The 24,250-nt window shown below is 41.4% G+C and overlaps 1 protein-coding gene across 1 annotated transcript in view; it reads left to right on the top strand.

The window, feature by feature from the left end:
• Positions 1-24,250, top strand: part of pik3r5 (phosphoinositide-3-kinase, regulatory subunit 5) — a 102,977-nt gene that overhangs the window by 12,374 nt on the left and 66,353 nt on the right. Inside the window, exon 2 of the mRNA XM_072242534.1 lies at positions 13,240-13,346. Within this exon, the coding sequence (XP_072098635.1) occupies positions 13,253-13,346 (94 nt within the window). The 5' untranslated portion in view covers positions 13,240-13,252. The remainder of the gene's footprint in view (positions 1-13,239; positions 13,347-24,250) is intronic.

Genomic DNA, 24,250 nt, shown 5'->3' with positions numbered 1-24,250 from the left:
ATTTACTCCCTTCTGACCTTGCCAACAGGGGTGGTACTGTTGTGGTCTGGTGAACTGATTTCAATCTTGCTGAGACAAACATAAGCTGTAAGACCCATTCCTGTATCTCTGTCTGAACCATGATCTTTCCACTGAATTTCAAGTTGCTGTCTTCCGGGAGACACTGACTTTATTTCCTCAGGAGATCCTCTGTCACAACATCTCAGTCTCACAGTCTGCTTTCGCTTACAGCTCAACATCCACCAGGTGGTCTGTTCAGGAAGACATAGTGTTTCATCCTGCTCCTGGCCCACCAAACTAATTTCTTTGTGTATTGACTCCACTGTCTCCCAGTCTGGCCCTTCCTACTTACATTTCCAAAGCTCTGACAGTGTCTGACTCTTTCCTGTTCGCATCTTGATGTACAATCCCTTTTGACTTAATCCTACACTGTGATGCTGTGAGGGCCCTCCACTTCTTTCTTGAAGAGACCCAGTCTGATCCCTGTCAGCAGCACCTGGCTGAGCTGCTTCTTCCATTGAAAAACTTGTCCTCAGCTCTACTCTCTTTTGCTGGATCAAAGGAAGTCACAAGGGGCCTACTTGCACCAGTCATTTTATAAGATACAGGGACCAGTCTTTGTCTCTATTCTACCCCTTTGCTGAACCTCTTTCCTGACCTATCAGTAGCCTCGTTGCTGTTTTCTGCACTCTCTCTCTCAGCATTCATTCCAAGTTCTTCCCTGCTCTTGCCTTCACATGGCCCAACCCTTCTATCTCTGGGTCTTGCCGTCTCTATTTCAAGAGATGAGCTAGCATCAAACATCCTTTGCAAATCTACTGACTCCCGCATTATCTTGACTACACTTCCACTTGTAGGTCTCCATTTTATTTTCCCACTTCTGCTATCTCCATTGCGTAGTTTACAGCTGCCTCTGAACTGTTCCTCCTTCCTGAACTGTGGTTTCCCCTCAGCACCAGTGGAGCCGTGTGTTATCTATTTAAAGTCCTCTGCTCTCATCCTGACTCCTCCTGAGCAGTCACAAGCAAGACACAATCTGAAGATGCTGGAAATCCAAGCAACACACACAAAATGCTGTAGGAACTCAGCAGGCCAGGTAGCAGACATGGAAAAAAATTACAGTCGACGTTTCAGGCCGAGATCCTTTGGCAGGCCACCTCTAGAACATTAATTTTTTTGATTATCCACTCACCTCACTCTAATCTACTCCCTTCTGAACTTGGCAACAGGGGTGGTACTGTTGTGGTCCCGTGAACTGATTTCAATCTTGCAGAGATCAAACATAAGCTGTCAGACCCATTCCTGTATCTCTGTTTGAGCCATGACCCTTCCACTGAATTTCAAGTTGCTGTCTTCCAGGAGACACTGACTTCATTTCCTCAGGAAGGATCTCCTGTCCCAACATCTCAGTCTCAGAGTCTGCTTTCGCTTACAGCTCAACATCCACCGGGAGGCCTGTTCCCTGCTGAGTTCCTTCAGCATTTTGTGTGCCCTTGTAAGCAGCGCAATGATAGAGATCTCCTGATCCTCATCTTTGATCCCACTAACTTCCACATTCAGTATATTATCCTTTGCAATTTCTGCCAAATTCAAAAAGGTTCTACCACCACACCTTTCCAACTATACCCCTCCTTATGGCATTCTCCATTCAACATGTGCCCCAATCCTTTTGTCTCTTCTGTGTCCAGTATCCAGTAACCAAAATATTCTTCTCAAGCCGAGCAGTGATTCATCACCACCTCCTCCTAGGCCAGACTTTGCACTCACTGTTCATAATGACAGTCCACTCCAAATCAGATTTACCAAATGTAAATTGGGCGATTGCATTTCACAAGCACCTGTGCACATCTGCAGGGACGGTTCCATGCTTTCTGTTATATAGTCAGAGATTCATAGAAACATACAGCACAGAAACAAGCCCTTTGGCCTATCTAGTTAGTGCTGAACCATTTAAACTGCCCACTTCCACCGACCTACTCCAGGACCATAGCTCTTCGTACCCACTATCTGTGTACTTATCCAAACTCCCCTTAACTGTTGAAGTCAAGCTGGCATACACTGCCACTTTAATTCTTCATCCCAGTTCAATATTGCTGCTTGTGGCCTCCTACACTGAGATGTGGAAGTCATTTTTTTTTAAAATTACAGCATTGAATGAACAGCCAGCGAAGGTGGTGTAAGCAGGTATGATAACAAGTCTTAAGAGGTCTTTAGACAGATACGTGAACAAAGAGGAAATACAGGCCATGTGCAGGTAGATGAGATTAGTTAGGTTGTCGTCATGGTGTGCACAGACATCATGAGCTGATGGGCTTGCTCCTGTGCTGTTTTCTTCATTCAGTGGCTGCTTTATTAGATACACCTGTACAGTTGCTTGTTAATGCAAATAACTAATCAGCCAATCATATGGCAGCAACTCAATACATAAAAGCATGCAGACCAGGTGAAGCAGTTCAGTAGCAGTGCAATTTCATCAGCGTTGATCACAAATGAATATCTAAATAATAAATGGGGATCGTATCTGAAGATTTTTACTGATGGCTCAGTGGACCCAGAGAGCAGTAGGGCAGGATTTGGGATGTATGTGTCTCAACTTGGAGTTAAGATTGGTCACTAGGTTTCAGATGGTGTTTCTGTCTTTGCAACAGAATTATTAGCAATCCTCTGGGCCTTATGGTAGATAGAAGACTCTTGACCACGTAGGATTATCATCTGTTCGGATTCTGCTGCTGCCTTGGAGGCTATAAAAGGGAATAAATCAAAAGCTCGTCCTGACATAGTTATTGAGATTCTCTTAATGTTGTTCAGAGTGGGGAAAATGGGTTGTGCAGTTAGAATTTCATGGATACCTGGGCATGCTGGGGTGGAGGGGAATGAAATTGTGGATGGTATTGCAAAGTCTTCCTTACACAGCAGGCAAGTAGAAATTAGAGTTCCCCTAGGCAGAGCAGAATTGAGAAGTAGGATTAAAAAAGGTACAGAGAAGAAGTGGCAGGAGGATTGGAAAAATGAATTAAGGGGCAGGCATTATTTTTCTAGTCACCCACTAGTTAAAAAGGTCTCAGACTGTTACCTTTTAAGTCATAGAGATATGGTGAAATTAACAAGACTTAGGTTGGGGCATTGTGGGCTAAACTATTATTTAAAGATAATAGGAAAACATCCTACTGGATTATGTGACTGTGGTAGTCCAGAGACAGTCCAGCATGTTTTGCTGAGCTGTAATTGATACAAAATTGAAAGAAGCATGTTGTTCAAGACGCTATCTGGCTTAAATTTATTTTGGTTTTCTATTAAATCTTTGTTTGGTCATCAAGAGAATCAACATCTGATTGAAGAGTCTATCATTCAGTTTATACATGAGACTAGGTTGTATTCGAGAATTTGAGTTCCTTGAAGTTCTATAATTAATTATACATCCTGCGGAGGGCTGTAATATGCCTAGATGCGTCTAAACAGCCGGAAATAGAAGAAGAAGAAGAAGAAGAAGAAGAAGCAGTTCAGTTGTTGTTCAGACCAAACAACAGAATGGAGACGTAATTTGATCTAAGCGATTTTGATCGTGGAATCATAGTTCATGCCAGATAGGGTGATTTTTGTATCTCAGAAACTACTGATTTCCTGGGATTTTTGTGCACAGCAGTGTCTAGAGTTTACTGAGAACGGTGCAAAAGAACAAAAAATAACACACAGTGAGCAGCAGTTCTTTGGATGAAAACTCCTTGTTAATGAGAGAGTTAGAGGTTAATGGCCAGAGTGGTTCAACTGAGAGGAAAACTTCAAGTTGACAGGAAGGAAGGTGACAATAACTCAAACAACCATATGTTACAACAATAGTGTGCAGAAGAACATCTCTAAATGCACAACACATTGAACCTTGAAGCAGCAGAAGACCACACTGCCTTCCACTCCTGTGCCTAATATACTTAGTGTACGTTTAATGTTAATGCCTATCCTCCATATCTTGCTTCATTGCTAATATAGCATCTTTCAGAATTTGGTGAATCAAACTGTCACTGCAGGTAGCATTGATGCTAATTCTGATCTTGTGCAAAATACCACAAAACCGACCAAGGTACACCATCACAGTGTTATTCCAAATAAGATGCATTAATATGATAGGGTTGGACTTGTGCAGATGACAATAAACTCAACTGTTGACATCTATAGTCCATAGGTGTCTTTTTCAGTCTTGCACGTTGTTGCCCACAGGGCTTGTGACTTTTAAAATGTTTTGGTAGTGCTTTCCCTGTTTTGCCTTTTATCTCACACTTCATCGTGTGCACTTCCTACTATTGGCCAACCATTATTTTTGTCTGGCTTTGAATAGTTCCACAGCTTTGCATAGCTGGATGAGATTTCTAGATTTAATTCTGTATTATGTGTTAGTCATATCCTCCGATAAACTTTAGGATTCCACAAAGAGTCTTGCCTCTGATAGGCAAATCTTGCAAATTTCCAAATAGATAGATAGATACTTTATTGATCTCAAAAGAAATTACAGTGTCACAGTAGCGTGACAAGTACATAGATATACAAATATACACATATTAGAAGAGAATATTCTTCAAAAATTTGGAAATATTTACAGCTTTGTTAAGAAAGTATCAAAGGTTTCTCTCTATCCGACAATTTCATTTTTGGGTGGGCTGCAATGGTACTTGTCATGCCACCAGTACATTTTCCAGGTTCACATGACAGGGTTTTATGGCATAGTTCAATTATCCGTCCTTGTAACCAAGGAGATATAATCTTTACTTTCATCTGTTCTGGTTTATCTGGTTTATGTTGTCACATATACATAGGAGTATTTTTGTGCAAGGTTTTTTCCCCCACTGTTTTCAGTCTTTAGAAAGGTTATTTGCTTGAGTTTGATAAAGGGACATGCGCGCGCGCGCACACACACACACACACACACGCACACACACACACACACACTTAACTGCCTCTTTCCATTAACGCTTCCTGGCCTGCTGAGTTTTCCCAGTATTTTCCAATTCTGTTTCAAAACTTGTTTTTCTTTTTCATTATTTGTTCAATTCTTATTGGGAAAAGCTGAGTGTATGGTAATCCAAGATAAATGCTTTCCTAACAGAAGTGGAAGCAACTTATTCATTGGCATAAATTGTGCACCTGATTTTCTTTTTTTTGCTGTTGGAAATGTAGTGATGATACTACACATGTAAAGATCATACAAGAACAGTGAGTTTTTTTTTCCACTGAGATTTGGTGGGACTTCAACTAGAGGTCATAGGTTAAGGGTGAAAGGTGAAATGTTGAAGGGGAACATGAGGAGAAACTTCTTCACTCAGAAGGTTGTGAGAGTGTGGAATGAGCTTGCAGCACAAGTGGTGCATGGGAGCTCAATTTCAATGTTTAAGAGAAGTTTGGATAGTTACACGGATAGTAGGGGTATGGAGGGCTATGGTCCCAGTGCAGGTCAATGGGAGTAGGTAGCTTAAATGGTTTCAACATGGACTAGAATGGCCACAGGTCCTGTTTTTGTGCTGTGCTTCTCTATGGAATTTTCCCAAGCTACTGGTGAAATGCTAATCTTTCAAGGTAATGAGGCAACATCCTAGTCTAGTTGAAGAACCTGTGCTCCAGAACTAATTGCACCTCTAGCCATTGTTATAACAATACCTATCAATGCAGACAATTGTTTAATAATATCCTGTTCACAAAATGCAAGATAAATCCTACTTAATTAATTACTACCCAATGTCTGTTATTAGCAAAGTGATTGACAATGTCATTAATGGTGCTATCAAGCAGCTCCTATTCACCAATAGCTCCCAAAAATGCAGGGAATTAATCAAAGCAACACATAGAAGATGCTGGAGGAACTCAGCAGGCCAGGCAGCACCTATTTTGTTTACAAAATTATGAGTGGTATAGGCAGAGTAAATGTGAGTAGGCTCTTTCCACTTAGATTAAGAGAGGTAAATATAAGAGGACATGGCTTTAGGGTGAAAGGGGAAAGGTTTAGGGGGACCTTCTTCCTTCAGAGAGTGGTGGGAGTGTGGAACAAGCTGCCATCTGATGTGGTAAATATGGGCTCACTCTTAAGTTTTAAGAATAAATCGGATAGATACATGGATGGGAAAGGTCTGGAGGGTTATGGGCTGGGAGCTGGTCAATGGGACTAGCGGAATAAAGTTTCGGCACAGACTAGAAGGGCCGAATGGCCTGTTTTCTGTGCTGTAGTATTCTATAGCTCTAGGTATAATTAGATCTGTAGAGTGATTGCTCCATTGTGTGTTATTTTGTTCAAATGTCTACAGGTCCTTTGAATTTACATGCTTTGGTATTAATCTGATGATTTTTAACATATGTTTCTTGAAGGCAATACATCCTTATTCATCCTTGTGTAATGCCTGAATCAGAACTCTGCATGATCAGAACTAAACACCTTTTGTTTTGTTCTCTAGCTTTCTCAAAATAGAGGCTGAAGTTTTGAACCTTTTCATTATGTTTAAATGACATTTTTATTTTATTTGGAGCTCCAGCATGGAATTGTCTCTTCTGGCCCAAAGGGCCTGCACTGCCCAGTTACACACATGTGACCAACTAACCTACTAACATGTACATCTTTGGAATATGGAAGGAAACCAGGGCATCTGGAGCAAACCCAGCGGTGGAATTGAACCCAGGTTGTTAGTGCTGTATTAACATTACACTAACTGCTACTCTACCGTGCCACCCCAGAAAGAGGGGAGGAGAAGATGGCGACGCGACGCAGCGCATGTGGCCGCTCTGAAATGATATCGTATTTGTAGGTAGGTACCATCCACAATCCTGATTTGATGGAGACGGACGTGAGAATCACAGAGGAACATCTGGAAAAACTTCTGAAATGCCTGCTTCGCGGCCGCTGCTACTATGCGATCCAGAATCTCCGGAGGGGAAGGCCCCAAATCCTCGGCTTTGCCTATCGTCTGTTGCCCGGGCCAGGGTCAAAGTGCTCGGCAGAGATGGTGCTCGATGCTTGGTGTCGGAGGTCTGGTCAGAGGCTCGAAGTTTTCGGATGGACTCAAGAGTCGGCTGTGGTCGGGTGCTTCCAGGGCGCTGCATCAGCAAGTTTGCGGCACTGGAAGCTCATGGCAGGGAGAGTTTTTCTTCCTTCTACCATCTGCCTGAGATAATGGGACTTTTGAGAGACTTTGAGACTTTTTTACCGTGCCCATGGTCTGTTCTTTATCAAATTACGGTATTGCTTTGCACCATTGTAACTATATATTATAATTATGTGTTTTTTGTCAGTTTTTCAGTCTTGGTTTGTCTTGTGTTTCTGTGATATCATTCTGGAGGAACATTGTATCATTTCTAAATGCATGCATTACTAAATGACAATAAAAGAGGACTGTGTGTCCTCATAATCTAATCTAATCTAACATGTATGTGCAGCCTTAGATGTTTGAGGTCTGTTGCTCCTCCAGATCTCATACTGTTAATATTATATTCAGAACCAATGTCTATGATCTTAGAATTTCCCTTACTGACTCCAGCCGGTTTTGCCAGCTCAACAAACCTATCTCTTCACCCAGTAACTAATAGTCTGCCATTGGAGTCAAAACTGGATCCTCACTGTTTGCAATTTAGATGCAGGAACTGAGTCTTCTGCATTCAATTTTACTGAGAGGCTAGGATAGGTGGGAAAGGTGATTGTGAGGAGGATACAATTGATTACAAATAGAACTGGACCAATTTCCTATGGCTAAAACTTGACTATATTTAGTGCTAAAGACCAGTTGGGTCACCACATTATTTATCAATATTGGCCTAAATCCAGTTTGAAATGATTTATACATATCAACAGGTAATGAAACAAAACCAGTGCAAGTCCCAGTGCAAACCCACCTACGTAATGATGCTTTAATATCCAGGGATTAGACACGCCACTCCACAGTAGCTACGCCCTTTGGCTGGGTGGGGCTGTAAGGTAGAGGAAAAAAGTTCCTTGGGGGATTTTAAAGTTCTGGTTAATGAGATAAATAACCAGAGAACGATTCCGTCCAGCAGGTGTTAAGGCGACCTAGTACGCACTCATAAAGAAGTCCTGCAGGATGTGGCGACAAGAGTTTCTACCTGTAGTGAAAATCCGCACACAATGGAGTAATGCTAAAAACCATGATGTCAAAAGCTATATTGAAACAATTGGTAAAACACTCTTTATACCTGTAGCGTGGGGAAGAAAACGTGTCTTATGTGGAAGTCTGATTCCTTTAAGTATTCATCTGGAAGTATGAAGATGTTGCAGGATATATTATTCAATGTTTTTTAAAATTCAGTCAAATGGACCTCCACAGCAGAATGCGAGGGAACTTGATGTGTCATCTGACCTCTCCTGGCCTATATTGGTGGATTGTGCTGGTGATAAGCTTTGCATGAAGAGGGGTTAACACAGTTTGCAATGAGAAATTTTATTTTACTTGTAGCTTATAAAAGTTGCCTCTCAGTTTGGAAGGCCTTTATCTTCTGTAGAGATATCACCTGTCTCCTGTGCTCTTCTGAGAGTTTAAACGTTGCTCTTCCCTATAGCCTTTTCCTTCTCCCTGTATCTCCCGCTCTGCCTCAAGTAGATCAGGTTTCAGGGCACCTCTGATGCAGACAACAAAATCTCATTTCGAGTATATCAGTGAAACCTTCAAACACTTTCCTCGTACCTGTGTTGCTCTTGGCTCTAATTTTGGTGGTCGCAGCTCCTGAGCTTTGACAGTGTGAGAAGTGGTGAATTAGACAGTATCTCCACTAACAGACTGCTCCAGTAGCATACTCAGTGAGGCACTCATGGAATAATGCCCCAGAGGCTAAATGGAAGAGAAAATAATTGTTTTGTTTTAGCATGTTCTTTGCATGTAGAGAAGCCATCAGAATAGCCTATGGTCAGTTTTGAAAGTTCCCAGTCACGTATCCCAATGAGAACATGATGTCCCTTTAAATAACAAAACCAGTGGCAAATTAATACGCTATATTATTTCTGAATGATGACTGTGGTATGGAACATCTTGCTCCCAATTTATTTTGGTACAGTGGAGATGTACATGATGCTAGTAATCATCAGTAGTGTAATCGGTGCTCAGAAAATATCAGGCAAGTTAATGAGAAAAGCTCACAGAAGTGCCAGATCTGATCGATGTTGCAATTTAACTTGGAAATGTTCTCCATTATAATCCACTTAAGGTAAAATCGGAATTGTAGCACATAAGACCTGAAGGACAGGAATTTGAAGTCCATTTTCTAGGGCAGAGTCTGCAAAGGAATATAGATGAATTGATTGGTTGAGCAAAAATTTGGCACTGTGGGTTCTATCAGTCGGCAGCTGCAGTTTCAAGATGATTTCAGGATGTATGTTAGGATGATTTATTAAGCTCTTCTTCTGCATATGGAGCTCATGCTAAAGGAATTAAGTGTGAAAAGCCACAGAGTCAGCTGTTTCTGACAACAGTTGAGATCAGTTGCTATAGAAAGTTTCACTAGTCAGCACAATTCAAAATGCTTCTTTTGTGCCAAATGATATCGAATTATCTTGTAGTTTGAAATAATTGATTTAAAATTAACAAGAATATGAAATGTAGGACAAGTAGTAATTAATATGGTGAAAGAATTTTATTTAATTCATAAATGTAATTCATCTAATATTTTAGTTACTATTCTACCCAATGTTTGTTACAAGGGTCATGAAAGGAGGTGGTTTCCAAGGGGAAATTAAACATTTATTGGCATCATATATAAATCCCCATATTCACTAACATTTTCTAAGGAATTATCACAAAAAAACATCTCTACTATTGAAGAGGCAGCCTTCACCCACCTACTTATCAGTCTCTTTGAAAAGTCAGACAATATTATTGTTTTATTTTATGTTACAATCTTCATGTAAGGACTGGCAGGGTAGATGTTGTGAAGTTCAAGCTGGCAAGCCTAGACTGGGGGTTTGGGGGGGTGTAAAAGGGTTTAAGATAAGGGGTTCACTATTTATGACTGTGATTAGGAAAAATATCTTCATGCAGAGCATGTAAATCTTTGGAATTCTGTACCTCAGAGAACTCTGGATGATCAGTCTTCCAATACATTCAGCACTGGATTGCAGGACTCGTGCAGAGTTGACGTCTTCATGCAGAGTTTTGATGTAAAACATCAACAATTTGTTTAGTTCCACATATGGCACATGACCCATCGAGTTCTTAACACCATAGGACATAAGAGCAGAATTAGGTCATTTGGCCCATCGTGTCTGCTCCACCATTTCATTATGGCTGATCTAATTTTCCTCTCAGCCCCAATCTCCTGCCTTCTCCCCATATTCTTTCATGCCCTGAGCAATCAAGAATCTATCAGCCTCTGCCTGAAGTATACATAAAGTTTACCTCCACAGCTGTCTGTGGCAAAGAATTCCACAGATTCACCACTTTCTTCATCTAACAGAAAGTCATAGTTCCAGATTCTACTCTCTTGTATCACCATATACTGTATCTTAAAGACCTCCACTGAAATATTATAAGCAACACACATAAAAGTTGCTGGTGAATGCAGCAGGCCAGGCAGCATCTCTAGGAAGAGGTACAGTCGACATTTCGGACCGAGACCCTTCCTTAGTCCTGACGAAGGGTCTCAGCCCGAAACGTTGACTGTACCTCTTCCTAGACATGCTGCCTGGCCTGCTGCGTTCACCAGCAATTTTTATGTGTGTTGCTTGAAATTCCAGCATCTGCAGATTTCCTCGTGTTTGCGCTGAAATATTATAAGTTGCTTTAGGCACCTCCTTGAAACTGTTAGTTTAATGCTAAGCTTTTCCTTTGAAAAATCCAATTCAGTCCTCAGAAAATGAGTGATTAGTGTGCAACTATTGCAAAGACCACGTCAATGGACAAACATAACTTAAGAAGTTAGAACATCCAAGTGTAGAACGTCTGTTTACAGTATTATGTCATTGATAGTAAATGTATTTTTATGAGATTACATTGTCCACTGATTCCACTAAAATAGTGGTCAAAAGAGCATGCTTAGAAGTATCACACATCAAAGTTGCTGGTGAACGCAGCAGGCCAGGCAGCATCTGTAGGAAGAGGTGCAGTCGACGTTTCAGGCCGAGACCCTTCGTCAGGATTAACTGAAGGAAGAGTGAGTAAGGGAATCCCTTACTCACTCTTCCTTCAGTTAGTCCTGACGAAGGGTCTCGGCCTGAAACGTCGACTGCACCTCTTCCTACAGATGCTGCCTGGCCTGCTGCGTTCACCAGCAACTTTGATGTGTGTTGCTTGAATTTCCAGCATCTGCAGAATTCCTGTTTGATGCTAGAAGTATGCTGTCTTTGTGGCCTGATAATCAGTTAATATTGAAAGGTAGGAGTGAATCTTCACCTAGATGGTAATGTACTTGTCTCTGAGTGAACATACAATAGGCAGGAACCTGTGGTGTACAACCTCAGAAAGTGGTCTGTATACATTCAGCAATTTTGAACACAATGTTCATGGTCAAAAAGAGTGATCACTCCTTGAGAAAGGCTATTATATGAGAGCAACACATTAATCAAACTAAATAACTTCTGCCAAACTTTATCAGCTTCCTTGCAAAGTGGGAAAATCTTCATAAAGCTGGTTATAAAGGATCTTCTTTGTTTATTATTTGCAACATGATTATAAGATTTCTTTTATACATACTGTTAATATGTTACTTCCCATTGTGTGTTTAAGAGAAACTCACGTTTCTCAAAGTTCAGCACTTCTTCAGTTCCCTGTGAAACACTGGGAGGTTTCAGGGCAAGTTAATGATGTAGTAGTAGCAGACAGTAACTTCCTCAGTTCCATCTTTATTTCTGCACATAGGGTCACTGAAGAAGATTAGACCAGACATAACAAAGCATTATCATGATCTAGAATGCACTTCCTGAAAGTATTGTGCATGCAGATGCATCTGTGGTTTTCAAAAGGAAATAGGACAAGTATTTGAAGTTAAAGAACATTCAGTGGCCACTTTTTTAGGTACATCTGTATAACTACTCAATAATGCAAATATCTAATCAGCCAATCACTTGGCAGCAACTCAATGCATAAATGCATGGAGATATGGTCAAGAAGTTCAGTTGTTGTTCAGATCAAACATCAGAATGGGGAACAAATACAATCTAAGTGACTTTGATCATGGAAAGATTGTTGGTGCCAGATAGGGTGGTTTGAGTATCTCAAAAACTGCTGATCTCCTGGGATTTTCATGCACAACAGTCTTTAGAGTTTACAGAGAATGGTCCCAAAAAAAATCCAGTGAGTGGCAATTCAGTGGGTGAAGGGACCTTGTTAATGAGAGAGGTCAGAGGAGAATGGCCAGACTTTTTCAAGCTGACAGGAAGGCGACAGTAAATCAAATAACCATCCATTACAACAGTGGTGTACAGAAGAGCATCTCTGAATGCACAGTACATTGAACCTTGAAGTGGATGGGCTACAGCAGCAGAAGATCACACCAGAATCCACTATTGTACCTAACAAAGTGGCCACTGAGTGTAATTGTTGGGTATAGGAGAAAGACAAATGCGACTAGCTACTTTGCTCCTAAGATGTGGGTGGTCCTACTGAATTGAGTTATACCTGTCGGTCCTGGCATTGTTCTTTGAATCTATTTTATGATTCATTGGCAAAAGATTGGATTTGTGAAACCCTCTGCAGTTTCCAGTTTCTTATAATCCTCACACTCAGCCATTTTTATTAGAGTTGATAAATCAGTTCTAACTAAAGAAAAGGGAATTAAGATCTTAAACGTTTCAGTGTCCTCATCCTGTTTATCAGAGTTGCCTGCTTTGAGTTGGCTGCATCTATTGATCAAAGATGGAACAATTCTTTCTTTCCTGTGTCTCTTCGGTATGGCTTGTCCAAGTATAAAATGTTGAAATCAACACATTGTTGTAATGTTCTTCTTGACACAGTATACTCAACACCATGACATCACTTTTTAGCTCTCAGTGTTACATGGGAATTCCTGACTTCAGTAAAATTACTTGAGATTATGAAATTAAGGAAATATCGTCCTTTCCTCCACACAAAAAAACGCTCTTTAAAGGACTCAAAAAAATGAGAAAGACAAATCAGAAGACTGAGGCCTCACAGCAGTGGCTCTAAGATTTTAAAATCTGGATTGCTGTAATTCTCCTTTATTATTTTATGGTCACTAACCTGAATACTGTAGTCAGTTTTTCTCGGTTGGAGTACCAGTGGAATTCTTTTTTGTCTTTGGTTTCTTTAGGAGCTGATATAAAATGCAGCATACCTCCTGTACAGAGGATCGTATCCATCATGCCCTGGAGAGATGTTTGCATGGTCTCGACAGAAGTTCCTCTTCTAATTGGAAGGGTAAGCCTCTCCATTTTAAATATATATTCCTGTTGTATGTGAGACCAAAGAGGTTCTTCAGATGCTGGAAATCTTGAACAACACACACAAGATGCTGGCAGAACTCAACAGGTTAGGCAGCATTTATGGAAGGAAATAAAAATTTGATGTTTTGGATCGATACTCTTCATCAGATGCTGCCTGACTTGCTGAGTTCCTTCAGCACTTTATGTGTGTTGCTCCTGTTAAATAATTCTGGTGTGTTCGTCTTTCTGAATATGAACTGTTTAATCATGCTTTTCAATAGGATTTACAATGCCTCAGTTAAGATTATGAGCTGGCTGAAACTTTGTTCTCAAAGGGAATTTAATAAATTGTGAAATTGCTGCATAGAATATATTAAAATGAGATAATTGATGGATGAAACTGTAAAATCATCCTATTTTTGAACGGATTGTAGATATGCACTTTCCTCTGTATTACACTGGTACACTGCTGGTCTAAACAGGAAATGATAAGGGCCTGATGTGAGACTGACCTTTATAACAAAAATCTGCTTAAAGTGGAACTCTGTCCTTGTCACAACAGAATCAGGCGAGGAATGAATGCACAGCATTGGTTTTATAGATATTCATATTGAAACTTGCTGATTTGATAGGTGCCCATCATTTTCAAACTATGCAATATCCTGGAATATTTCCACATCTCTTTTGGGTGCGTAATAAAAATGAGATCATTCAAGAAAATTAGATATTTCAAAATATTTTTTGTTTTTATATCAGAAGTTCTGAATTTGTTTTTGAAGAGCAGGACAGTTGGGATTACTCGGTGTTTTCCTTATTATTCTGCCAAATAAATCTCTTCAGATAAATGTCCAAATGTTGTTTGAATGTTCCTGTGGAAACTGCTTCCTCCAGACTTTCAAGTGGTGATTTATTTTGATCTCATTCACATTCTGTATTTGCTAAATTTTCCCTCAAGTTCCTTATAAATCAGTGATCTGTAGATCCATTTGCAAAAGGAAGTAATTTCTCCCAAAATGCTCTATTCAAGCCCTTCATAATTCTGTATACAGTTCTAAATTTCCCTTAATCTCTTTGCAAAGGGGAACAATCCCAGCTTCAGTCCAGCCAGGGATTTAACGTTGCTCTTTGGTGTTTGTATTAATTGTCTCCACTTAGAAAATTCCTTTGTATTTTCAGCAATTATTCAGTATACACAATCAAGTATACACAATATTTGCTCAAAGTACAAAGGAATTTTGTTTAGTGAAATTTTTTATGGCATGAAGTCGAGGTAAAATTCATTGTGGGTATCTTGATGCGTGTATTCTGATGTGCAGACAGAGTCATGTCTTTTATAGAAAAAGTAGCTTTCACATCAGAAACACATAGAGTCATAGAAAACTACAGCATAGAAACAGACCTTTGGCCCATCTAAACCCCCATGCTGAAACACTTAAACTGTCTACTCCCATCAACCTGCCCTGGGACCATAGCTCTCCATACTCCTACCATCCACGTACCTATCCTAACTTCTCTTAAAAGTTGAAATCGAGCTCCTGTGCACCATATGTGCTGGCAGTTTGTTCCACACTCTCACAATCCTCTGAGTGAAGAAGTTTTCCATCACGTTTCCCCTTAAACTTTTCACCTTTTACCCTTAACCCATCACCTCTATTTGTTGTCCCACCCAAACTCAGTGGAAAAAGCATCCTTGCATTTACCCTATCTATACCCTTCATAAATTTGTATACCTCTCTCAGATCTCCTCCCAATCCTAACCTATTCAATCTTTCCTCCAGACCTAGCAACATCCTTGTAAATTTTCCCTGTACTCTTTCAACTTTATTTACATCTTTCTTGTAGGTAGGTGACCAAAACCGCACACAATACTCCAAATTAGGCCTCACCAACTTCTTATATAATGTCATATCCGAAACAAAAACATAAATCACACATTTTTAAACTGTGGAATTACTGTCGACATTCTTACTCAATTTCCTCCAGCTTCTAAAATTTGTGAATGTGCATATTGAAAAACCGCTGTGTTTGCAAATCTTCCCCTCTCCTCCATCCTCCAACTGCCCACCTGTTCCTGTTCTATTTAAATTAAGCAGCCTGTCAAAGGGAGAACCGTCCCTCTTTATTCTTCCATCGTTCTCAGGTCAGAATTAAACTGTATTTGCTGCAAGTTTGTTCATCTTAGCTGCTTTTATTCTGAAGCCCGCTGGCATCCTGCCCACAAGCTACTTACTTTGTGTGATTAATCTTCTGCTTCCTGTATCAAGTTTTAAGTCCAGAGAGAAAAAAAATGCTTTTATTACTATTCCACAAGAAACTTTGCCAGGTAAAGTTTGTCAGAAAAGTATTAATTCACTCCACTATTTGCCTCCTGCTATTTGCCTAATTGCCTTAATCCCTTCACTGTTATATTTAAAAAGCAATCTTATTTTTCTGCACTTTGCAAAATAATTTTATCAACAGTTTAATTGCCAGATATGATTGGAGATAATTATATTGTGGTTCATAAAGATCACCAGATTGTTTCAGGGTCCCCAGTGTACATTTTCTCCTGCGGAGGGGAAAGCGCAGTGACATCCAACAGCTTAGTTTAGAGCTAATATCAACAGAATCCAAGGTAGCCCTTTGATAATGTTAGCTCGTCGTGCAGTAGAGAAAGTTAATTGTGAACTTCTTGCAGAGGCAAGGCTTGAGAGAACTGCACCAGGAGAACCTAAGTCACGTTTAAAGTTTTCTGCAAATCCTGCTTTCGGTACCATTTGGAACCACAACCTAGCCCCTTTTCCCGCCTCTCCAACCAATCCAACCCACTTCACCACCTAACTCTGATCTTGGTCCCGTCACTCTGTGGCAAATTATGAGCCAGGCTAGCACCCTTCCCCTCACAGCGAACTGTGACACTCAGTGTGCGTGGGGCCTCAAGTGAACTGTATATGCAGGGCAAAACCAATAGCTGAGGCCTAAAGCACACCAGAAATTTACAGTGGAATCTTACACCCAAAGCATACATTGGCAACATGTGCATCATTAATTTTCTGATTCACCGAGCATTGACGATGAAATTGGTCCAGGCATGGAACAATTTATTTGTCAATGTTTGTGAATAAGACAATCATGCAATACTTTCATGTTTGTACTTACAGCCATTGCGCCAAAGAATTCACTTAAACTTGCTGGACGTAACTTACCTTTAAAACACTTGCCCAAGTAAAAATAATACAATCGTTGAGGGCACTTTGAGAATGTCCTTGAAATATTTTCTCTGTTATCCTGGAAACCTCTGGCCAAATTGTTTAGAGTACTTGTTTCCAGACAGGCAACATGTCCTGGTCTCTCTTGGTGAATGAGTCCCTCACACGTGGAGATATTGGTTTCAGAGAGGATGCTGATGATAGTTCACTCATCTGACCAATTAATTTGGTGGATTTGACAGATACAGCAATGATGGAACTTCTCCAGGGCTTTCTGTGTATATGTTGTTTTTCTTTTTTATAAAAAGCCTGTCCAATCTTTCCACATAGCAAAAATGTCTTCTTGTTTTTGGGCCTTGTTCTCAGGTGCCTGAGGTTCTGTCCAAGAATGTTATATTTTGCCATTAATTACCACTCTGAATTTCTTGGTAACCCTCAGCAAACTCATCCCAGTTTTTAATAGAATGATGAGACTTTCAGTCAGGGACTGCAGGCACCCTGCAGCTCCTGTTGGATTGGAATCATCAAGTTGTTTATGAGGTGCTGACCATGTACAGGTATTTTGAGGACTTCTCGAGTCTTTCCACATTGATTTTGCTGCAGCAGTATTTTATAGCCATTTTTGTTTAGTGATCGTGTTGATAGAAATAATTGACTGGATTAAGTAGTGGGTTGTCCAGTACTTGTTGGCACCAGCCAGGACTCAGTCGTGGGGATATCTCCATGGTCCCTCACTCTGTCAGTAATGTAACCTAGTAATTGTCAATACTTGGACATGAGGTCTTCTATTGGTAAAATGGGGTACTGGTGTGACAAGACCATGTTCCAACCAGAGGCCACTGTTGGAGTTAATTTTCCCTTATCTATTTTTGCCTGTCACAACTTCATAGAGATTTGTGCCTTTTTTGACTCTGCCACTGAAGGAAAATACAACACTCACAACACGCTGGAGGAACTCGGCAGGTCGGGCAGCATCCATGGAAAAGATCGGTCGACGTTTCCGGCAGGAACCCTTCGTCAGGACTGTAGAGAGAAGGGGCAGAGGCCCTGTAAAGAAGGTGGGGGGAGAGTGGGAAGGAGAAGGCTGGTAGGTTCCAGGTGAAAAACCAGTAAGGGGCAAGATAAAGGGGGGGGGGAGGGGAGGCAGGGAGGGGATAGGCAGGAAAGGTGAAGAAAGAATAGGGGAAAACACAATGGGTAGTAGAAGGAGGCGGAACCATGAGGGGGGTGATAGGCAGCTGGGGGAGGGGTAGAGTGAAATAGGGATAAGGGAAGGGAGGGGGAGGGAATTACTGGAAGTTGGAGAATTCTATGTTCATACCAAGGGGCTGGAGACTACCTAGACGGTATATAAGGTGTTGCTCCTCCATCCCGAGTTTAGCCTCATCATGGTAGTAGAGAAGGCCATGTATGGGCATATCTGAATGGGAGTGGGAAGCTGAGTTGAAGTGGGTGGCTACTGGGAGATCCTGTCTGTTTTGGTGGACGGAACGGAGGTGCTCGACGAAGCAGTCCCCCCAAAAAATACAAGGAAGATAGGGACATGGGCCAGAGATTCCTAAGGTTGCACATGACTCCCTTTTATTCCCAACTGTTTCTTCCAGGTTTGGTTTGTGTGACCTGATGACAATGGCACACTGGTTCCACAGTAGAGTGAGCCAGAGGCCGTGTTTGCTTATCCAATGGGGATGTCACTGAGCAACAAGTCAGTGTCGGTTCTCCCTTAAATAGCATCATAAAAATGCAAAAGTATCAAGCAGATCATGCATATTTTCATCCCCCTCACCACAAGTACATTACGGATTAATAGATTCCATTAAGCTCATCGTTATTTTGGGAAATAAATCTGGGCTATATCACTGATTGGGTGAGAAAAACATGTTTTTCAGTGTCATGAATGCTATTGCAAATCCAAAATAATGTCTGAGGTTTGTGTGCGCGCTTTGAGGATGCAATGCCTCATTTGTCATTGCGTCTACTGTAAGAATACAGAGCACAAACCTCATGATACTAATCAAGCAACACTGATTTGATGCCACCTCATCATTTAAACCTTCAAGACCCAGCTGATGACTTAAGTTTGAGCAACTGAAAGCTTGCTAAGCCACATTAAGCACCCACACACCCTCCCATCAGCATTATTTAAAAGGACTATCAAAGGCATGCAGGCTTGTTGCTGTTTTATTTCCTCCCATTGTTGAGACAATTCTGCAATTCTTGGTGCTTCTCGTGGTCGACTGCTCTTTCGGATGCCTACAGTGGTGCTGCAAACAAAGTAGATTCTGCTGACTTCAAGGCTTCAGAGAGTTTGCTCGCAGTCAAGGCATCCAAGTTGGAATTGGGAATGAATGGGTGGTCATATAGGATGGGAGTAGTTGCTGGAGGAGGCAGGAGAAAGGCACCTGTGTGACGGCAGCATTATTTTCTGTGGTTGTGTGAGGATTCAGCTTTATTTATTTAGCAAATATACATTGGAACAGAAGTGTGAGATTATATGTTAACTGGTCACCCTAACTTATCTATGTGTGCAGGAGCTAACGGAAATGTGGGAAAAAGTGCGATTAGTGTGGGATTGGTATTATTTACTTCTTTATTTATTTAGAGGCTGTTCCAGCTCAGTGAACCGCACCACCACGAAACACACCAATTTAACCCCAGCCCAACCAGAGGGCAATTTACAATGACCAATTAACCTAACAACTGGTACGTTTTTGGAATGCGGGATGGAACGGAGCTCCCGGAGGAAACCCAGGCATTCACAGGGAGGGACGTACAAGCTCCTTACAGATGATGTCAGAATTGTACTTCCAACTCCAACAACCTGTTGTGTAATAGTGTCAAACTAACTGCTTTGCTACCACGTGGAGTAAAATAGATGGAGTGATCATGGAGGGTTTTGTGACTGCCCCATGGTGTGAGATAACCATTGACTAAATACACATTAATTTCTGTGTGCTACATGTTGTTTCTGACATGTATTAGTGCTGAAGGATATTCTACTGACTCAATGACCATAGGCCTTATGCAGTTGAATTCTTCTTACCCAGGCAACAGTCAATCTGTGGTGTTATGCTGCTCCAGATGAATTTTAGACAATGCATGATGACTGGTTTCTGGGCAATAAGAGCTATTATCAGAAAAACTGTACTCAAATTACAGTGAATTCAATCATATCACAACAAATTTGTTGATATTGATTAGTTGCGGAATGATGTGCTCTAGATAAAGCACGCAAGGGAAACCCTCTTCTAGTCCATTAGGTTGCCTTTGGCCATGGTGGTTGCATGTGCCACAGATTTATTACTGTGAAGAAACAAACCTTGTTAAGATACAACAGAGAGGAAACTAAGGAACAGGAGGTGGAGGAGGCAATGGAAGAGAAAGGGCGTCTGCAATGTCAGATATTTCTTTCTGGCAATGCTGCTCATAAAGAACAAAATCAAGCTCAAACCTTCAACCCCAGATTCTTGGTCAGCAGCTCATTCTCCTTATCTTCCCTCTTCTACTAACCATCCCTGTATCCTCTCGGCCACAATTCAAACATGAAAGCCATCACAACGTGAATATCCCAAGCAAAGATATAATTCAAAGCCCTCTTTTTGCATGCATCTTTTGCATTCTGCTCTTGTCTGCTTTCCTAGTGTTTTTGCTTGTTCTATTCCACTTGAATTGAATTGTCTTTATTTCTTACATCCTTCATATACATGAGGAGTAAGAATCTTTAGGTTATGTCTCTGTCTAAATGTGCAATGTGCAATTTATAGTAATTTGTAATAAATCATATGTACAACAGGACAGTCAATATAGCATAGAAATAAATTCACACTGATATAATTGTATCAGCTTGTTGTCCTGATGGAAGAAGCTGTCCCGGAGCCTGTTGGTCCTGGCTTTAATGCTGCGGTACCGTTTCCTGGATGGTAGCAGCAGGAACAGTTTGTGGTTGGGTGTCTCGGGTCCCCAATGATCCTTTGGGCCCTTTTTAAACACCTGTCTCTGTAAATGTCCTGATTAGTGGGAAGTTCACATCTACAGATGTGCTGGGCTGTCCACACCTCTCTCTGCTGAGTCCTACGATTGAGGGAAGTACAGTTCCCATACCAGGCAGTGATGCAGTCAATCAGAATGCTCTCAATTGTGCCCCTGTAGAAAGTCCTTAGGGTTTGGGGACTCATGCCAAACTTCTTCAACCGTCTGAGGTGAAAGAGGCACTGTTCTGCTTTTTTCACCACACAGCCGGTATGTACAGACCAGGTGAGATCTTTGATGATGTGTATGCCGAGGAACTTAAAGCTGTTCACCATCTCAACCCCAGATCCGTTGATGTCAGTAGGGGTTAGCCTGTCTCCTGTAGATCACAATCAGCTCCTTTGTTTTTGCGACATTGAGGGAGAGGTTGTTTTCTTGACACCATTGTGTCAGGGTGATGACTTCTTCTCTGTAGGCTACCTCGTTATTATTTGAGATAGGGCCAATCAATATAGTATTGTCAGCAAATTTAATTAGCAGATTAAATTGTCATTAGTATACAGGTAGTAAAGGAAGGGGCTTAGGACACAGCCCTAAGGGGCTCCTGTGTTGCGGGTCAGACGGGCAGAGGTGAGGGAGCCTACTCTTACCTCCTGCCGGCGATCTGACAGCAAGTCCAGGATCCAGCTACACAAGGCAGGGTGAAGGCTGAGGTCTCTGAGCTTTTTGTTAAGCCTGGAGGGAATTATGGTGTTGAATGCTGAACTGTAGTCTAAGAACAGCATTCTCACTTAAGCATCCTTCTTCTCCAGATGTTTAGGGATGGTGTGTAGAGCTGCAGATGATGTGTCATCTGTTATTCGGTTGTGTCGGTAGGCGAATTGTAGGGGGCCCAGTGTGGGTGGTAGCATGCTGCAGATATAGTCCTTCACTAGCCTCTCAAAGTATTCGCTGATTATTGAGGTGAGTGCGACAGGACGCCAGTCGTTCAGGCATGTTACCTTGGTAGTTTTAGGTACGGGGACAATGGTGGATGTTTTGAAGCAGGAGGACACTCTACACCGGGAGAAGGAGAGATTAAAAATGTCTGTAAACACACCTGCCAGTTGTGCTGCGCACATCCTGAGTACCTGCCCTGGGATGCTGTCTGGTCCCACAGCCTTGCGAATGTCCACTCGTTGGAAACACCTGCGAATTTCAGCCTTGGAGATGACCAAGGTGTGGGTCGCTTTGACGGCTCTTCTCGTGGGCTCAGTGTTGGCAACATCGAACCGAGCGTAAAAAAAAAGATTTAGCTCATCTGGGAGAGAGGCAGCAATGTTGGCAGCACCACTGCACTTAGCTTTGAAGTCTGCGGTGGTGTGCAGACCTTGCCATAAGCTGGGGGCTTAATCACTGTTACCCCACTGGCTGAGGAAGGCCTGGTGGAAGATCTCTGGTTTTCAGTGGAGGAGGTTACAGACAGGTTTGGAAGATGGCCTTCTGCATCTACAGACCTGGAATTGTCAATGACGCATGGCATCTTTCTGATGTGTTTGGCAGCAGAGCTGGTTGTTTGGCAGATGGTACCAACAGGAAAAATGGGGAAATAGCGGAGAAGGCAATCTTGAGAAAAGTGGTCTATGATATCACTGCCAGATCACTGGCGGTTTTCCCTCAGCTATTGTGATAATCTGCTGTTGGATATGTTGGACATTGGTAATACCACCATAAAAGCTGAGAGTGCATGACTTCACTCTCAGTTTCAACCACAGTTGAAATTCCTTCCCACTTTGATAGGTAGCACTTATCATGCTGTGGGCTAACTGCTCAGAAGTACTCAGTATGAATCAGAATCAGGTTTAATATCATTGGCATGTGATGCGAAATTTGTTAACTTTGCAGCAGCGGTACAATGCAAAATATGATGATAGAGAGAAAAAGAAAACCGTACATTACAGTAAACAATATATATAATAGTTAAACTAACTAAGTAGTGCAAGAAGTAGGAAATTAAAAAAAAGTAGTGAAGTGGTGTTCAAAAGTTCAATCTCCGTTCAGAAATCGAATGGCAGAGGGGAAGAAGCTGTTTCTGAATCGTTAGCTGTGTGCCTTCAGGCCTCCGTACCTTCTTCCTGATGGCGGCAAAGAGAAGAGGGCATGTCCTGTGTGGTAGAGGTTCTTAATGATGGATGCCACCTTTCTGAGTGGTGCCACTTCATTGCTGAGTCCTCACAAATGGACTCCCAAGTAGGAAAGAGTGGGTGGGAGCTAGGAGATGCAAGTCACAGGGGTGTGTTGAGACCGGCTCAAATTGGTCCATTATCTTTAAATTCCTTAGATTTTAAGCTATCAATAACCTGAAATTGGCATAGTACATTTACTTATTTTATCATCAATAATCTATCTTCCTTCACTTTTTGCAAAAATTTTACAGTCTCATTAATGAAAGTATAAGGTTTTAAATAGAGATTACATAGCAATTGGAAATGATGTCAGACAAAGAGTCCTAGGGTAATATTTTGAAATGCTCAGTTTCACAACACCACTGAATGTTGTCAGTGCTCTTACAAATCACAGTTCGACTGCCAGTTACTTAAATATTGACGTACTTTTTCAAAAGATGAGGAAAGCCTAGCTTCAGTAAGCTTGGTAGTAGTCGATTTCCAAATAACAGGATGCAGGTAGATTGAGTGAATAGCTGAAAACATGGCAGGGTTTAAGACTATAAGACCATAAGATATAGGAGCAGAAGTAGGCCATTCAGCCCATCGAGTCTGCTTTTCGCCATTCAATCATGGGCTGATCCAATTCTTCCAGTCATCCCCACTCCCCTGCTTTCACCCCATACTATTTGATGCCCTGGCTAGTCAAGAACCAATCTACCTCTGCCTTAAATACACCCAATGACTTGGCCACTCGTGGCAACAAATTCCACAGATTTACCACCCTCTGACTAAAGTAATTTCTCCCCGTCTCTGTTCTAAATTGACATCCTTCAATCCTGAAGTTGTGCCCTCTTGTCCCAGAATCCCCTACCATGGGAAACAACTTTGCTATATCTAATCTGTTCAGGCCTTTTAATGTTTGGAATGTTTCTATGAGATCCCCCCTCATTCTCCTGAACTTCAGGGAATACAGCCCAAGAGCTGCCAGATGTTCCTCATATGGAAAGATATAAGATCATGCACTTCAGAAAGAGGGCTCGAAGTAGGCTATTGTGTAAACAGAAATTACAAATGAGTGAAGTACAGAGTGACCAAGAAGTTCTTGTACATGGAATACAGACGTTAACAGTCAATGCTGCAAGTAGTTAGGAAGGCACATGATTAGCCTTTATTGTCACGGGATTGGAGTTTAGAAATTGGGAAGTATTGTTTCAATTGTGTAAGGTACTGGTGAAATCATGCTTGGAAAACGGTGCACTCCTTATTTAAGAAAAGATATGGTAGAATTGAAGGCAGTCAGTTGAGATTCACTAGGCAAATACCTGGGATGAAAGGAATGTCCTATCATGACCCATTGAAGAAGTTGGATCCATGTTTTGGAGCTTGGCAGAATGAATGGAGATCTTATTGTAATAGGAAACAAAACCCTCGGAGAGCTTGATAGGGTTGTTGCGGAGAAGCTTCCAGTCAAGCGAGAAGACGTACTTGCGAGATTAGGGGGCAGTACTTTGAAATTAAGGTGTATAGGAATTTCTTCTCCTGTTCCTATTTTAGTATTCTAGTGTTCTATTTCTTCTCAACATATTAACTAGGCT

Source organism: Mobula birostris, chromosome 24, assembly GCF_030028105.1.
Source record: "Mobula birostris isolate sMobBir1 chromosome 24, sMobBir1.hap1, whole genome shotgun sequence".
Classification (NCBI taxonomy): Eukaryota; Metazoa; Chordata; class Chondrichthyes; order Myliobatiformes; family Myliobatidae; genus Mobula; species Mobula birostris.
The sequence above is the reverse complement of the archived record's forward strand: the minus strand, read 5'-3'. Positions and strand labels throughout refer to the sequence as shown.